This window comes from Cervus elaphus, chromosome 23 (assembly GCF_910594005.1).
Source record: "Cervus elaphus chromosome 23, mCerEla1.1, whole genome shotgun sequence".
Taxonomy (NCBI): Eukaryota; Metazoa; Chordata; class Mammalia; order Artiodactyla; family Cervidae; genus Cervus; species Cervus elaphus.
In genome coordinates, this window is record NC_057837.1 from 60185806 (window position 1) to 60204298 (window position 18493).

At 45.0% G+C, this 18493-nt stretch overlaps 1 protein-coding gene across 1 annotated transcript; it reads left to right on the forward strand.

Moving 5' to 3' along the window:
* The first annotated feature begins 257 nt into the window (after nt 1-257).
* Nucleotides 258-18134, forward strand: TBC1D20 (TBC1 domain family member 20). Its single transcript, XM_043883111.1, has 8 exons — nt 258-472; nt 8009-8194; nt 10392-10472; nt 13065-13251; nt 13407-13508; nt 14434-14575; nt 15405-15592; nt 15856-18134. The coding sequence occupies exons 1-8, from the start codon at nt 403-405 to the stop codon at nt 16109-16111; spliced, it is 1212 nt and encodes a 403-aa protein (XP_043739046.1). The 5' UTR covers nt 258-402; the 3' UTR covers nt 16112-18134.
* The last annotated feature ends 359 nt before the right edge of the window (nt 18135-18493 follow it).

The following is an 18493-nucleotide window of genomic DNA, read 5'->3' on the forward strand; positions in this document are numbered from 1 at the left end:
TCTTGTGAGTCCAGTACTTCTATAATCATCCGTATCACTTTACAGATAAAGAAAATCAAAAGAAATGATAAAAATCTGCTCCTGAACACACTACTTCAAGACTGCTACGCTCTATAAGTTCAGTTGGAACAAACTCTCCGTGGCGCGCTCCCCGAGCTCTTCGCTCGCCCCTCAGGGCGCCTGCGCGCCAGTGACAAACTCGGCCCCGCCGCCGCCCGCGCGGCGTAGCGGGTGGTCACGTGCCGGCGTGGGGCGGGGCCGGCGCGGGGACGCCTGCGCGCCGCGGGCTGACCAAGCCGAGTTCGCTCCACGGAGCAGGCGCTGGAACCTGCGGCCGAAGCCGCGTCTTCTGTCTGCTCCGCCACCAGCCGGGGCTCGGGCTCGAGCCCGGGCCCCCGGGACATGGCCGTCCGGAGTGCCCAGGGTGACGGCCCCACCTCCCGCCGCTGGGACGGCGGCGCGGAAAAGACAGGTACGGAAGCCGGCCAGGGCGCCGAGGAGCGGCCTGCGGGATAGGGGCGGCCCGGGGGGGCAGGGGACAGCTGCGGGAGGAGGGGGCCGCAGGCCGGGGGGCCAGGGACGACCGCGCGGGCTGCGCCCAGGGCCGCCGGCCAGGGTCGGGACAGCGAAAAAGGAAAAGACTGAAGGCCCGTGTCACGTCTGAAGGGGAAGACAGCCTGGAATTGGGGAGGAGGGGGTGTCAGCGGATGCTGAGGGGACCGGAGGAACACTGGCGGCAGACCCGAGCCCCCTAGTGGGAAGGACGGCGGGGACCCACGTCCCATCTCGTCCGAGACCCGAGGCCAAGCCTCGCTCCCGGCCGAGACTGTCCGGCCACGTCCGCAGGCTCCGGGGGGCCGCCTCCCTAGTGGTCAGGCTAGTTTTCCAAACTTCATTCATCGGTCGTCGTCGTCTGGATTGACGCGCTGGACACATTTCTTTTAATTACCGTGAAATTCACCCTTTAAATTGTACAGTTCTGTGGTTCTTAGTAATTTTTACAAGGTGGGACAACCATCGCACTGTCTTAATTCCACGGCATTTCTAATGCCAAAAAGAAAGACCATCCCTCCGCAGGCCCCATTCTCCACAGCTCCTGCCAACTACCAATCTATTCTCTGTCCCAATCCTGTGCCGCCTATTTTAATGTTATTGAATTGTGTAAAAAGCAAGTCTATTTTTTATACTGCCTTAAACTAATTTCCATGAAAGAGTTTCATTGTGCACTATGTTTTCAAATATGTTTTACCGACTGGTTAATACATGACAGTTAAAATTATTAACGTTTACTCTGTACCAGGTGAAATAATCTCTTTGCCCTCTGGGAAAGAGTAAGGTAACTTTCCCACTTTTCCATCCTCTGGTGGATGATTCCCATAGCAGAACTAACCACCAGTGCAACCCAAGTTTTGTTTCTCTGAGTTCATTTTGTTATTACCTTTTTCTCCTCTTCCAGTCCTCTATGGAAATGAAGCTCACTCCTCATATTACTCCTCTGGGCCCTTTGGCCTTGTAACCCTTTCCTGATGTTTGTATGACATCTGTCCTCATGGCATAATAGTCATTGCCCCAAGTGGCATATGGGTCTTGTGACCTGTTGGAGTGCAACTGTGCCTAGGTTGCAAGACTTTATCCTCTAGTGTCCAGAATTTTGCTTCTCTGGATAAATGGGAGGAATTTAGAGATGAGAGGAGTTTTATTTATTTATTTTTGGTGTTTTGGTTTTCATGATCTTGGAGAGTTGGAGAGGTTACTAATACTGTTAACTCTCCTTTGTAGAGGTTATGATGGGATTGATTTACTCTCTTTTTCTCCATTTTGGGGAGTGGATAGAGCAATCATTCTTCATATGTACTTGTCTTTATTTTTCAGGTAGTCGTTGAATCTCTGCTAATTTGCATACTGTTTGTTGAAACTAATTGGGACCTCCAAAAACAGTTTCTTTTTTGTTTATTTTTGATGGGAACCTTACTCAGAATAGGGCTTCCTTGGTGGCTCAGATGGTAAAAAATACACTTGTAATGCAGGAGACTCAGGTTCGATCCCTGGGTTGGGAAAATCCCCTGGAGAAGGGGATGGCAACCCACTCCAGTATGCTTGCCTGGAGAATTCCATGGACGGAAGACCCTGGAGGGTCTGTGGGGTTACAAAGAGTTGTACATGACTGAGAGACTAACACTTAAACTTTATCAGAATAAGGTTAGGTTTTCCTCTCCCACTGTAATTCTCTTTTTTTGTAGGCATAAATTTTTAAGTTAATTTCCAGCATCAACATCAGGAGTTCAAAGAGTGGAGCTGGGGGTGTCTGTCTATCTGGGAGGCTCTCTATCTGACTGGCTCTTCCATCGTTTTGATTAAGGCCTAGGGGAGCTTCCCTGGTGGCTCAGTGGTATAGAATACGCCTGGAATGCCAGAGACAAGTTCGATCCCTGGGTGGGGAAGATTCCCTGGAGAAAGACATGTCAACCCACTCCAGTATTCTTGCCTGAGAAATCCTATGGACAGCGGAGCCTAGGGAGCTACAGTCCATGGGTCGCAGAAGAGTCAGACATGACTGAAGCAACTAAACAACAGCAACAATGTGTTGCTAATTTTAACTTCTGTTTAAAGTCTGTGAAGCTTTCTTGATATGCAAGCTTAAACCAAATAATCAGTATGGAATTTTATTCTTGCACATAAGATGCATATTAAGTGTATAGATCATTTACCTGATTTAAGTCACTGATACATATTTTGCTGATGTGGAAAAACTTTTAGAGGAAGCGTAGCTAGTGCTCATTTTTTGCCATTGTCCTTAACTATATATTAAGTTTCCCAAGCCAGATGTTTTTGAAGATACCTGTTGCTCTGAGGAAACAGAAATCTTTACTTGACTTCCATAGCCAGAGTAGGGAGAGATTTGAGACAATAACAGACTCAGTCATCCTTATCAGAGTTGTTAAGAACTACTGTTTCAGTGCCCCTTATTTAAATGATCATTTTAATGGAGAGCTGGTCAAGTAGTGCCAATATCATTCCTTTTTCCTCTGTTGAATTAATTACTTTTTAGACAGCAGGGATTTATTTATAGCAGTGCCTTATATTTTGCAGCCAGCTGTAGGATAGTCATTTCATTCTGTCATGGTTGTGAAAGCCAAGACCTTTACTATAAAGGAGTTTGGAAGATACCAGTTTTGGAATATATAGTACATCTCTTATAAGCAGAGCGAAACTGGAGAAGAAAGGATTCAAGGGGATTTGACTTACATGTATACAATCTGTGCTTCCTTGGTGGCTCAGAGGTTAAATCATCTGCCTGCAATGCGGGAGACCCGGGTTCGATCCCTGGGTCGGGAAGATCCCCTGGAGAGGGAAATGGCAACCCTCTCCAGTATTCTTGCCTGGAGAATCCCATGGACGGAGAAGCCTGGTAGGCTACAGTCCATGGGGGTGGCAAAGAGTCGGACACGACTGAGCGACTTCACTTCATACAATCGGTAGATGAAATGTAGGCTTTTATCCCAAAGCCAAATAAAGCATTCTCAAGTCCAGAAATGTGTCCTACCCCAAAATCCATATGTAAAATTTATCTTAAAATAGATAGTTAGACATTGGGCTTCCCAGGTGGCACAGTTGCTGAAGAATCCACCTGCCAATGTAGGAGACACAGGAAATGCGGATTCAGTCCCCGGATTGGGAAGATCCCCCGGAGGAGGAAAGTTATTTTAACCTTTTTCCATGCATCCCAAGAGTAGCTCTGACTTTTATCCTTCTATAGCAAAGAGGATATGCGTAGATTAATTGTTCGGTTGAGACTCCGATTAACTTTTTCTACCTCATTGTGTAGTCTCACAGTTGACCTTATCACTATGTAATTTATACATCTCCAGATCATTTAAGTTTTTTTCTATATTCTCCTACCTTTTTATATCAATCAAAACTTGTACATTAGGTGCAATGAAATATTTGTGTGTGCACACATAGGAGTGCCTTCTTCATCTTCCACTAACATTTTATCACTTAAATATGGGATTGAGAAAGGTGATGTTGGGGTCTGAACAGACAACAGCTAAAATCTACAGTTGAGCAGCATTCTACCCTGGGAATCACCAGTAGATTTAGAAAAAGGCCAAAGTGCCTATAAATCTATTTAGAGTTATACAATGAGTATTGTCTTCTTTTAATTTTAAAAATTTATTTATTTATTTGACAGCGTCATATCTTTATTGCAGCACGAATTCTTTGTTGTGGCATGCAGGCTTCTCTGGTTGCAGCACACAGGCTTAGTTGGCCCATGACATGTGGGCTCATAGTTCCCTGACCAGGGGTTAAACCCGTGTTCCCTCTTTGGAAGGTGGATTCTTAACCACTGGACCACCCGGGAAATTCCTATAGTGAGGATATTCTTAATAGTAATATGGGGAAATAATGCCATTTACTATAGGCCAATTTTTCCAGAGGAACAGTAGCTATGTTAAATTATTTATTCTATTCCGCCCATATGTATTGAGTTCCCACAGAGCGTCAGAATCAGGATGACAGCAGTAAATTTTGAAATGTAGGACTTAAATAGAATCCAAACAGAATTTTGAGAGAAATAAGTATTGGAGCAATGATTTGGGTTCAGAAATAGTTAAAATAGACAATGAAGAACTTTCTTGCAATTCAGGAGACCCAGGTTTGATCCCTAGTCAGGAAGATCCCCGGAGAAGGAAATGGCTACCCACTCCAGTATTCTTGCCTGGAGAATCCCATGGACAGAGGGGCCTGTTGGGCTACAATCCATGGGGTTGCGAGGAGTTGGACACAACTGAACGACTAACACACACTAAAAATCCCCTTGATTGCAAACAGTGTTAATTCCCCCAAGATATAAGCAGTGGTTTTCCTTTCCGCCTGGAAAAGGAAATGGCAATTCACTGCTGTATTTTTGCTTGGAAAATCCTGTGAACAGAGGAGCCTGGTGGGCTACAGCCCATAGGGTTACACTTGAACACAGCTGAGCGACTGACACTTTCACTTTTCCTTTCCCTCAGATTGCTGAATAGCTTAAGTGGAAAAAGGGGCAGGGTAGACATATGTCTAAAAATAATTGAGGAAAAATTTCCAAACTCTTAGCAAATAGATTAATAGGGTTTCTAAATATCAGATACCTCAAAAAATATTCAGTATTACCATTTAAGTGTTCTTAATTTGTGATGTGTAGAAAGTACAAAGTACAAGAACACTCAAAAAAATTTTTTTAATCTTATTTTCTTCTTTGCTAAAAATTCAATTGCTGCTCATATTTTGTCTCATCCTATGTTGTTATATGGACTTCCCAGGTGGCTCAGCAGTAAAGTCTCTACCTGCGATGCGGAAAATCCTGGTTCAATTCCTGGGTCAAGGAGATCCCCTAGAGAAGGGATAGTTTATCCACTGCAGTATTCATGATCTTCCCTGGTGGCTCAGTAAAGAATCCGCCTGCAATGCGGGAGACGTGGATTCGATCCCTGGGTTGGGAAGATCCCCTGGAGGAGGACATGGCGACCCACTCCAGTATGCCTGCCTGGAGACTCCCCATGGACTGAGGAGCCTGGCGGGCTACCCTCCATGGGGTCACAAAGAGTCAGACACGACCGAGGGACTAAGCATAGCGCAGCACAGCCTGGCGCTTTACTGTGAGTAGTTGCTCATGAAATGACGGGTTGCTAAATGAATGGATACATTAATGGACAGGTAGGTGCATGGATAGATGGTAAGACATGTCCAAGCCAAGAGCTTGAAGCACCTTGTAAATAAACATTTTGTTACAGTTGGTGCTGTGCTGATTGATTGGGAATTGGGACTTGATTTTTCCTGATTTCTAGATAGAGTAACCATTGAATTTAGCATCAACCTGGGACATTTTGGGGAGTGCAGGTGGGAGGAGGGGTTTGCTATGAACAATTAATTATGCCAGAAATATAGATGTAAACCAGAAATCTCTCAGACTGCCTGGAGCAGATTCACCTACTAGGTCACCAGGGAAAATAACAGTCTAGCCAGGAGAGCAGGTTTACCTGGGTGAAAAAGCATCCTGTCCTGTCTGCACCTCCAATTGCATGGAACTCCAAACCAGTCGGTGCCTGAGTTTATAAGGTTTATGTCACAGCTCTCTCTCATAGATAGGTGACCAGGCTTATTGGAACCACCTTTCATTTGTGTTAACAATATGCAGCTTTGTCATGGAAACAGTTTGTATACTGTTGCCTCAGAATAGAGCATAACGAGGAAGGCTGCTTAGTGTCTGTCCTAAAAACCTCACTTACCTTCTGATGTTAGTCCTTTCTAAGGCCTGACCTACCTTCCAGTGTTATCTTCTACTTTACATTAACACTAATGCCCTGCCCCTCGTATATGCTACATCAATACTTCCTAATGAAAGGGCCTGTGTTTCTGTCTTCAAGCCTTTCTTCTGGTCTCCTCCTCTCCTCTCTGAATCCTCCCCTTTCTTTTTAAATTTCACTTTTCCATAATACTTTCTTAGATTAGCCTGACCCATAGCTGTCTGAGCTCTTGGTGTCTGCTCATACCTTTTTTCAGACGATTTCAGCGCACTGCTATGTGACATCTCTTCAGTGGGTTGAATAGTTTAAACTTTTCTTGTGTTTGCTGTTCCTAGAAGTAAACATTTTGCATGAAAATTCTGAGAGCCTGTTACCCCATTATTTTAAATAGAGCCAGTTATAGTATGATGCACATTAACCACAAAAAACTCTCAACTAGTCTCCTAAAAAAGTAATTTAAACACAGCAAAATGCCTGTGTATAAATAACAAACTATCACATGAGGATGTAAGATGCTTAATACATTACTTCCTGATCACCAGTGATTAATGTGGTTCTTGAGAAACAGCATGCCCCTTTTACCGCTAGCTACACTGGAGTCCCAAGTATACCCTTTGACATTCTGCTTTTGAAAATACCTCCATGTGATTCTGATGTTTTCCAATTGTATTAGCATGTAACCAGAGGCTTTTTTCACATGTGGTTTTGTTTAAAAATGTAATACTGAATTTTGGTGACATGCATGTACATTTTTCCTAAGTAAATAACAGAGAAAATTTATTATATTAAGAGATATGTGGTCATGTATGGATGTGAGAGTTGAACCATAGAGAAGACTGAGCGTTGAAGAATTGATGCTTTCTCTAGTGGTGCTAGAGAAGCCTCTTGAGATCCCATGTACAGCAAGGAGATCAAACCAGTCAATCCAAAGGAAAATCAACCCTGCATACTCATTGGAAGGACTGATGCTGAAGCTGAAGCTCCAATACTTTGGCCACCTGATGCAAAGAGCTGACTCATTGGAAAAGACTCTGCTGTTGGGAAAGTTTGAAGGCAAAAGAAGAGGGTGACAGAGGATGAGATGGTTGGATTGCATCATCGATTCAATGGATATGAACTTGGGCAAACTCTAGGAGATAGTGAGGAACAGGGAGGCCTGGCATGTTGCAGTCCATAGGGTCGCAGAGTTGACTTAACAACAACAATGCTCTGAAGTTTAGCATTAATGAAGCACAGCATTCTTTAGGAAAACATGAACAGTAGCTATTAGATATGCCTAAATGTACTGAGCATTTACTATAATTCCTTTTTGGTTACTTATATGGTATGTCTCCTTAGTGTTTCACACACCATATATGCTAATCAGTGTGTGTGTATGCATACTAAGTCGCTTCAATCGTGTCTCTTTGAGATCCAGTGGACTGTAGCCCTCTAGGCTCCTCTGTCTATTAGATTTTTCAGAAAAGAGTACTAGAGCGGGTTGCCATTTCCTTCTCCAGGGGATCTTCCCAGCCCACGGATCAAACCCATGTCTCCTATGTCTCTTGCTTCGGCAAGCAGGTTCTTTACCACTGGCACCACCTCGGAAGCCCATGCTCATCAGTAAATTGACTTTAAATATATCTACCTTACTTCAAACCAAGTAAGGAGACTGAGCCCTGAACAGAAGAGGTACACACGGTAAATATGTGCCTAATGCCCTTTTCCGTTCTGTTTTGCAGACTTTAATGCCAAAAGGAAAAAGAAAGTGGCAGAGATCTACCAGGCTCTGAACAGTGAGCCCACTGATGTGGCTGCCCTTAGACGCATGGCGATCAGTGAAGGAGGGCTCCTGACCGACGAGATCAGGCGGAAAGTGTGGCCCAAGCTCCTCAATGTCAACACCAATGATCCACCTCCTATATCAGGTAGTTAGGGGAAGAAGTGCTTGGGAGTTTGTCTAGGAGGCAAGGAAAAAAGAATTCCAGGGTCTTTAATTTTTATGCTCATTTCAAACCAAGAGTAGACGTGTAAACACGTGAAGCGTTTTAGGATATGCTTGGGCCTACTGTGAAAATAAGACCAAACTGCAAAATAAAATTTTAATTAAAAATGGAATGAGCTTTTATTAGGTAGGGAGGGAGCTATTATTGGCTAGTTAGGGGAGTTTATTAAAAATATATATTCTGGGAATTCCCTGATGGTCAAGTGGTTAGGAGTCCCTGCTTTCATTGCCAGGGGCCTGGGTTCCATTCCTGATCCGGGAACTAGTATCCCACAAACCACACAGTGCAGCCAAAACACAAAATGCATGTTCCAGTTTATATTCACCTAGAAGCAAGAATCTGTATTTTAGCAAAAATCCCACATAATTCTGATACAGATGGACATTTGAGAAACGTGGGGTTCTACGGAGATATAATGCCTCTTATAGTCCTTAAAAACAAAAAACTTTTTATAGGGAAATACTGAGAACATTTTGAATTCTGAAATTCTGTAATTCTATGAAAAGCTGTTTCAATTGGCCCTCCAAGTTCAAGGATTCAACCAACCATGTATCAGAAATACTCTAGAAGGACTTCCGCAGAGGTCCTGTGGTTAAGACTCCACACACCCAACGCTGGCGGCATGGATTCAGTCCCTGGTCAGAAACCTAGGATCCTACATTCCACCTGGCAAGGCCAAAAGGCACGTACGCACACGCACATATATTCTGGGGGGAAGAAACCTCCAGAAATTTCCCAAAAGCAAAATTTGGATTTGTTGTGCTCTGGCAGCTATTTACATAGCATTTACCTTCTATTAGGTTTTGAAAGTAATCTAGGGGTGATTTAAGTATACAACAGGATGTGCAAATGTTAAACTGTTTAATATATGGGACTTGAGCATCAGTGGATTTTGCTATCCTTGGTCCTGGATCCAGTCCCCCTCAAATACCAAGGGACAACTAACTGTACTTTATCTGCAAGACCCATGTGATAAAAAAAAAGTTTCTAGAATACAGTGCAGAATAAGAAAGAAAGTACAGAAAACTCTGAATCCACTCTGTCATTCATTGAGTTTACATTTATTGCTTTCCTACTATGTTTGGCAACAGTCCAGGTGTTGGGGATTCTTTCATTCATTTGGCAAGTACTAATTCTGCTACAGTCCATGGGGATGCAGTGATTGAGCACACACACACAGTTGTGCTCCCAGTGTGTGCCATTAGGTACCAGAGGTACCAGAGATGATTAAAACAGCCACAACCAATAAAAAGTTCACAGTTTCATGGTGTAGCCAAGTAGATGTTTTAAGTTGCCACTTGTTATTGTCTTTGGACCTGGGCTGCCTCAGAGCAGTGATCTTTTGTTGGAAGGAATAGACATTGCCATATTCACACTCTAAATCCTGAGATGGTGTTCTGTCAAATTCCAAATTTTCTCATATCTTTTTAAGATGAAGTCTGTGTGTGGGGAAGTATTCTACAGGCTCCTCTGGTAAGTTTTGATTTCTGTTATGAAGGAAATGTACACTTGTTACATATATAACAGCTAGAGTCTGCCTCCTTGCTTTCAGTTGGGCTTAGCAACTGAACACAAGTACTGTCTCCTGTTACCAGTGTTTTAGTTTTAGAATTTCAGGGTTAAGAGAGCTTGGGTTCTTCTCCAAATACATTTATCTTAATACTCCTTTCTGAACAGCTCAATCTTCCCTACACTTTATAGATGTTAGAGTTTTTCCAGCAGTCGGTGATTTCCACATTCATGATCTTACTTGATGCTTAACAGAAATCTGAGAGGTACACATGGAAGGGAATAATCCCCATTTTACAGATGTGAACTTTGAAATTCAGAGTGGTTCCCAGTGACTCACAGTGGGTCCTGGCCTCCTGACTTTTCCGCTGCTGCTCTGTTGCTCCTGGATAATCTGTCTTCCTTCCTCTCACAGTCATCATGACTTGCATGAAACAGCGTGTTTGGGACTAAACCAGGGGTTCCTGTCCACACGTTGTATCTTGAGTCATATCCCCTTCAAGGAAAAGCCTTGAGTGTGTCTTCCAGGCCTTTTGTGTCATGCCAGGATGTGTTGCTCTTGCTGTGGCTTCCCAGGCATTCCTACAATAACGTGTTCCTTCTCCAATAGGAAAAAACCTACGAGAGATGAGCAAGGACTACCAACAAGTGCTCCTGGATGTCCGGCGGTCTTTACGGCGGTTCCCGCCTGGTGAGACACGCTCTGTCTGTCTTTGGAGGGGGGAGGGGGAGGTTTGGTAGGGTGGCTTCAGTCCAGTTTCAGTTACATTACACTGTTGGGTTTGCTCGTCCCAAGATGTTTACGTCCTAGCACAGAACGTGACCAAGTCCAGGACCCTCCCTCCTCAGGGACCCGTCATGCTCCCAGTCTGCTGAGTCATTCTTTCATTGACTCAGTCCATTCAGACCCCCACTGTGAAGGCCTGAGCCCAAAATAATTTCTCTTGGCTTAGAGGTGGTAAATGAGAGAAGAGGGTTTTCTCCCTGCCCATTAGAGCTACAGAAGAGACTTCATAGGGATTTCTAGAGCCATCAGTCTGACTTGAAAGAGCAGATAGGTTTGGAAATGTCACTAACAGGAGCTATTAATACCTTCATTTATAAGTAGCAGTATCTTGCCTATGGGCTTCCCTGGTGGCTCAGTGGTAAAGAATCTGCCTGCCACTGCAGGAGACTCAGGTTTAGTCCATGGGTCTGGAAGATCCTTTAGAGGAGGAAATGGCAGCCCACTCTAGTATTCTTGCCTGGGAAATCCTATGGAGAGAGGAGCCTGGAGGGCTACAGTCCCTGGAGTCACAAAAGAGTCGGGCACAACGTAGAGACTAAACAACAACAAACAATCTTGCATATACATATACTGGGGCCTTGGACTAGAATGAAGGCCAGTCACTACATGTTTAAAGAGTCTGTTACTGAAATTGTCTCTCCATTCCCAGAAATACTAAGAATGACAGTTGCCTCCACTTTCACAGTGAAGGGAACTGGGCAGTGGACCTCATCTGTTTCTCTTCCTTTCGCAGCTGCACCTCTTAAGTCCTTGAATTGAAGAGAGGACAGTTGCTAGAGGGAACAAGAGTCTCAGAACCCATTGCCTCACTCTTCTGAGCCCATGCTCTGGCATTGGATTTTGTTTATTAAAGGGCATCCCTCCTGTTTACAGTCTTGGTTCCCAGAAAGTCTTTTATGATTCTTGTGTAGCCAGTAGCTTGCCGTCTTGGTTTTGATAAACACATACACCTGCAGTCCAGTCCCCTTCTCCTGTTCTCTGGTCTTGAGGAGACCACACAGGACAGATGCATCTCATATTTTTCCCTAGGTAACCTGGTTTCCTTCTGAGCCCTTTATTCCTCTTCCATTTATGTGACATCAGTCCAGGATATTATTCTTCCAGACAGAACTTTCCATGTGGTTTCATATTCTTTTTACATTCATGTTCTTCTGAACTTAGCTGACCACTTTTATACCGAAACTTCAAATAAGGCTTACTTTTTTCTCTCACTGCTTCTACTTTACCTGACCACAGTACTTGGTTTACTCCCATTTTCTTTTTTATCTTCTACAATATGCCTTTTTGAGAAGGGATGGGTAAAAGTGCACAAGAGACGAGCATCACTGTCACCTAAAAACCTTTCTTTCAGTTCAGTCTGGGCTGTTGCGTTAGCTGTTTTCTCTCACAAGATCAGCTTTTGACTGGAAAACCTAATGGTGTGGGAAAGCTGTCTTGTGTGCCATCCTCCTAACACAGGTCATAAGGCCAAGGGTTGGCTTTTTTATAGTAAGAGCCAGAAGAGCTGAGGGGCCACGCTGACCGCTGCCAGACTAGGTGCCTGCACTGAAAGAGCTCCCGAGACCAGCTCCTCTGTTTCCAGCTGCATCTCTGGGTCAAGATCAGTGCTTCCTGTGGTATTTAGTTTGATTCTGAGGGGAGCACACATCTCTTACATTTTTTGCTTTTATGTAATTTTACACCTACAAAAAGGCTGCAAAAATAGGACACAGAATTCCCCAGGTAGCTTTTTCCCGGATTTCTTTATACATCAACCTTTGACTAGATTTTGCTGTAGTATTGTTTTCTCTCTCTCCTTCACCATACATACACATGTTTTTTCCCTCTGAGCTATTAAGAATAAATTACATACATGGTGCCCCCTTATCCCTAAATATTTCATTGTGTGTTTTTTAAAAACACAATTCTTTTTTACATAGTCACACTTAAAATCAGTAATAAAAAATACTATCTAATCTACAGATTTTACTCATATTTTGCCATTTATTCCAATAACGTTCCTTATAGGAAATGTACATTTTCCATTCACTCTTCATATCTCTTCAGCTTCCTTTAGTCTGGACTAGTTCTTTTGTATTTTATGACAGGCCTGTTACTTTATAAAATCCCCCTCAGTTTTTATTTCCTCCTTGTAAGATTCAGGTGATGCACTCTTGATAGGAATTCCACAGAAGCGATGTTGAGTTCTTTTCACCCCAGCACATCAAGAGGCACATGCTGCCCAGTAGTCCCCCTGCTGGCATCACACCCTGTGGTGACTTGGTTAAGATGGTGTTGTTGGCTGGGTTCCCCGACTGTAATGTTGCCAAGTCTGTGGCTCTTTCCTACATGGCCAGACGGCTATCACCAGCGTATGGATCATGAATGTGTTGCCAAGTTGTTTTACTTTATTAAACAGTTTGTCTGCATATCCGCAGCTGACCGTCTTCCTTACCTCCATGTTACTAGACTGCTTGCCTTGTTCAAGTGCTTCTCCCCTCCACTTCCTTCCTCCAGGCATGCCAGAAGAACAGAGAGAAGGGCTGCAGGAAGAGCTGATCGACATCATCCTCCTCATCTTGGAGCGCAACCCGCAGCTGCACTACTACCAGGGCTACCACGACATCGTGGTCACGTTTCTGCTGGTGCTCGGCGAGAGGCTGGCAACATCCCTGGTAGAGAAGCTGTCTACCCACCATCTCAGGTATCCGAGCAAAAGGGCAGAAGACAGTTCCCCCCGGGGATAACTCCTCAGCCCGTTTTCTAGCTGGTGTTTTCAGTGAGTTGAACCCCCTCCCAACTGCCCCCAACCCTGATCCAAGCGTTTGGTCTGACCAAGCTCATTGAAATGTCTCCTAGGGATTTCATGGACCCAACAATGGACAATACCAAGCATATATTAAACTATCTGATGCCCATCATTGACCAGGTGAATCCAGAACTCCATGACTTCATGCAGAGGTATATATGTGTCTACATTTATGTGTACACATGCACACACAGAGACACCCCTCTTCAGCTTTCTCCTAGCCTTTGTTTATTCCTCACAAGCCTAGCTTAATTGCGTCATCATCTTATGTTGATTAGTGTTAGGTTCTTCTGAGTTGTCCTTTCCAGTTACCAGCAATCTAGATAATTCAGTTCTGTGCTCAGTCTTAGAACACTTTTGCGTGCTGTGGTCTTCAAGGAATGCAGATGTCACAGCCCATGCCCTTAAAGAGTTTGCATTTAGTGGAGAGAGGTGGGCGAGCTAAGTATGCCAGGGTAGACTTTGAGGTTGTTGCTACAACAGAAGTATAGAGTCCTATAGGACCCAAGGCCATCTGTAGGTTGTTTTATTTACCACACACCAAGGGGAAGAAATATTTCTTTATAATTCTTGTATGATTTTTCTCTTCTGTTTAGTTGGAAGTGTGTCCTTGGCCAATACCTGCCTCTCTTTAAAAAAAAAAAGACTGTGTCTTAAGGTGTTTCAGTCATCTCATGTTAAGTATACAATTAATATAGTTATGTTTTCAAGCCTAAGAATAGATGCCTGTGCCCCCCAAAAGAGTGTGACTTTCCCAGAAGGAAAATGGTGTAGTTCTCTGAAAACAGCTGATTCTTGTTCCTGGAGTTGACATTTCTTGGCCATTATGAGAGCACCCAAGGAGACAAGGCCAACCAGGACCCGACAGTGGTATTAATGCCACGATGTGGAGTATATTGCAAGGACTTTCTATAATATTTTGTGAGGAGAAGATGCTGAATTTATCAGCAGCTGAATTTTCTAGAAAGCATGTCCCCCAGTTACTTTCTTCACACAGCACTGAGGACAAAGAAGGCCCAGGGAGAGGGGCAGCATAACTCAGCAGGGATCCTAACCTCTGCACTCCCTTGCTCCTAGCGCCGAGGTGGGGACCATCTTTGCGCTCAGCTGGCTCATCACCTGGTTCGGGCACGTCCTGTCTGACTTCAGGCACGTCGTGCGGTTATACGACTTCTTCCTGGCCTGCCACCCACTGATGCCCATTTACTTTGCAGCTGTGGTAGGTACAGACCATGAGCCAGCAGTTTGGCGTGTGCCCCCCAGACCAGCTTGATCATCTTCCCTAAAAGGAAACCTGGTGATTATGGGAAGATAAAAAAGACAGCACTTCCTGGGCTGGCATCCTGGACACTGTTCTTGAAATGTTACTGGGAGAGTCATGGGAGTCAAAATATTCTGTGTAAAAATAAGTTTGGGAAATGCTGGTTAAACAAAGTTGTTAGATTGTTTACTGTTTGATTCTTCTTAACCTTTAAAATGCTCATGTGCATTGTGAATTATCAGGGTTTATGCTGACAACTTCTGGAGCTAGTGCAAATGGCCAACTCCAGGTTTAAGAAGAGGCATGATACTGTAATGGAAAGTTGAAACAGTTTTTAGTCAGGGATGAGGGCCTCCAGTTATTAGAGAGGCCTGAACTATCAGACGTGAGGGTGGAGGTGGTGTTCATTGTGTTTTGAAGGAAGCAAGACCATTCTTTCTGCTGTTTTGAACCATTTCTTCTGTGCTAGAGCTCAAGGGATCTCCAGTAATCTCTCTCCTTTCCTTCCTCCTAAAAAACCTCCTTCCAAAAAAAAAAAAAAAACCTCCTTCCTTTGTCAGCCTTTCATGTCATGGTGTGGAAGTTTGCCTCTAGCAGGAAGTGCTGGCCCATTGGGAAAAGCACTCAGATAAGTATAGCATCACTTCCCAGATAGATACAGGAATTTGCTGAACATTTTGGGTGAGCCCTGTTTGGTACTAATTTATATTACCTCTAAGGAGAATGAAATGAAAGGGCCAAGCCCTTGTGTGTTTTGGTCTCTGACGCAAGGCCTTGCTCCCCACAGATCGTGTTGTATCGAGAGCAGGAAGTCCTGGATTGTGACTGCGACATGGCCTCGGTCCACCACCTGTTGTCCCAGATCCCTCAGGACCTGCCCTACGAGACACTGATCAGTAGAGCAGGAGACCTCTTTGTTCAGTTTCCCCCGTCTGAACTTGCTCGAGAGGCAGCTGCCCAGCCGCAAGCCGAGAAGTGAGTGGGGCCGAGGCACTGGTTGCACAGGGGTGTTTGTTGGTGAGCAGAAGTGATGGGCGAGCGTGTCTGGTAGGGACAGGGCTGGGAGTGGTTTTTCCAGAGACCTGCGCTTATGCCAGTGGACTCCCCACTTGAAACTTCATGGGTCTTGATCAAGAAGAGTTTTCTGAGCAGTGGATGGCTCTGCCCTCAAGACTATTTAGTCCATTTTTTTTCCCCTTCTTTCATCCCATTCCCTTCTGTCTCCTTCTCCTCTGCAGAACGGCTGCCTCTACGTTCAAAGACTTTGAGCTGGCATCCGCGCAGCAGAGGCCCGACATGGTACTGCGACAGCGGTTTCGGGGACTCCTGCGGCCTGATGAGCGAACAAAAGATGTCCTGACCAAACCAAGGACCAACCGCTTTGTGAAGCTGGCGGTGATGGGGCTGACAGTGGCGCTTGGAGCGGCCGCCCTAGCCGTGGTGAAAAGTGCCTTGGAGTGGGCCCCAAAGTTCCAGCTGCAGCTGTTTCCCTAAATGCCAGAGAAGATACTTCCTCTTACATGACGTCACAGTCTCACCCTTCCATGGACAGATTGGGAGGGGGTGGAATTTCCTTTATTAAAAGGGTTTCTGTCAAGGATTTTCTATTCCTGCACCCTTTCCCTCCTGTCCATGGATGCCTTTGCTTCAGAGGCCAGTAGCAGAGCCTGCATGACGCTGGGCACTCGGGGGCCTGAGCACAGAACTCCTCTCCCTCGTGGCCTGAGTGAGCTCTCTGCTGCCTCCTCTTATGCTGAAGGAAATGGGTCTCTGCAGCTCCTGGTTGCCTTTGGAACCCACTGGGCCTGGTCACTGGGGAATGTCTTGGCTGCTCGTAAGTAAACTGGACCACTGAAGGCCCTCCTGGCGGCTCCTCCAGTCTGTCTGCTTCAGCTGGACAAAGAAGGACGGAGCTGCTGCTTTAGTCAGACCTGGGAATGAAGGGGATGGGGCAGAGGAGGCTGGCCTGGGAGCAAGATTGGCCCCTTTTAAGAACAGCTCCAAGCTGGTCAGAAATCTAAGAGACATATGTGAACTAGGTTAGTAGGTAAATCCTACCTATTTTCAGCCTAGAAATCACTTGGGCATTTCCAGACAGGAAGGAATGTTAATTTTAGGACCCCTGACATAGGCCGGTTTTTGCCTGCCTTTTTTTTTTTTTTTTTTCTTGTTACTCTCTTCCACAAGCCACGCAGTGGTTATAAAAATGTACATTTACTACTATTTTTAGAATTACACACATCCAACATGTAAAGTACCACCACTTTTAAAATAATAGTTCCTTCATGGAAGAAAAAAATAGTTCTCATCAGAAGGATTAGCTTCTAAAACCCTGAGGTTTCCTTTCTACTCAAGCATTTAACATTTCACTTCAGCCAGAGCTGCTGTTTATAAACAGCCCCATACTTCCACAGTGCCCGCTTCCTGTCCAGCTTCCCTTCCTTCCTTCATGTTTTCCTTCAGTCTCCCTTCTACCCCCCAGATCAGCATCCAGTCATGATCTTGGCTTTGTCTTTTGCGTTTGACCTATCTCTTCAGCTGCTGGTCTCTCCTTCCTGGTTGGAAATGTCACTGGGAACTTGTCAGCACCCAGAAAGGGACGAACTGCAGCCTGAAGCGTGTGGTGGGAGCCTGGGACAGCCAGCCCCACTGCTCCAGGCTTCCTAAGGACTCTCCAGGCCTTAGGGAACACGATGCATATTCAGTTCTTCTGATACGGCTTTTCGTGTAAGCAAACCTAGGTTTGTTTTAGATTAACTGTGGCTTGGAAAAAAGTGCCTTTTGCTGCTTTGAAGAACTGGGGTGTATGGTAAGAAGCAGCCATGTACTTTTCTTTTCCTGGTCTGTCTCGGGCACTGTTCTTTCTTGGCAGGTATTTTCTTAAACATGCCAGAAGCACTCCCTCCCACCACACCAGACCTCCACATCCTCCCCGTATTCTCACAGTGTGCAGAGTGGTTAGAAGAGGCATCTACTTACATGAGTTACACTAAGCACTTTACAGCCAAAAACAACGGATCATTCTCCATAGCAGGAGTCCCATCTGGGGTTAGCGTGATGTGAATGGATTAATCTAGGAAAAGGTAGATTTATCAAGACAGCGGGAATTTTCCCAAGATCTAGATGATGTGACAGATATTCCCAGTCTTCCACAGCAAGTTTGTCTTATCATCATCTTTGCAAGTGTACATCATTGGCCCCTCCTGCCACAAATCTTGGGTCTATCTGTAAATACTGAAGGGAAGTGATGGGGAAGAGGAAGGGGGGAGGTGCATGTGATCAGAGTCCCAAGGCCACGGTTTTTTGGATTCCAGGAAAACAGGTGGCATTTGCTTCTGCTGTGGCCTAGAAAGGAGAAAGTTCATATGATTTTATAGCTTTGCTGACATCAGGATTAGCCCCTGCCAATGAGAAGAAAGAGTTTTTACCTTCAAGTGGTTTACTATTCTGTAAAGAATATGTGTAAATAATTTGTACAGAGCCCTGTATGAAATAAACAGCCATATGTGATTACTGACCCCTCTTGTCATTCTTCCCTTGTTGGAGTGGCTCTGGCTTTAGACATCTGGATACTCCCTCCCTCCACCCCTGACCTGGAGCTGTGCCTTAAGCTGTGGACTCTTGGTTGGCTTTGACTTACCTGGAGAACTTGAAACAGTTTCTCTTTCACCTGAGGCAAGAACTCACTTGTCTGAGTTTACTGTTTCCTTGCCCCAGAGGGAGACATAGGGGCTGAAAGCTGAGCAGGCATCAGTTGGCTCTCTGTGTCCCACCACCACAGGCCAGCCGCCCATGCTGTCCTTTGATTTGACTCATGGAGGATACGGGGCTGGCCAGGACCACCGCCCTGCCTCTGGGAGCTCACCAGAGAGCCGC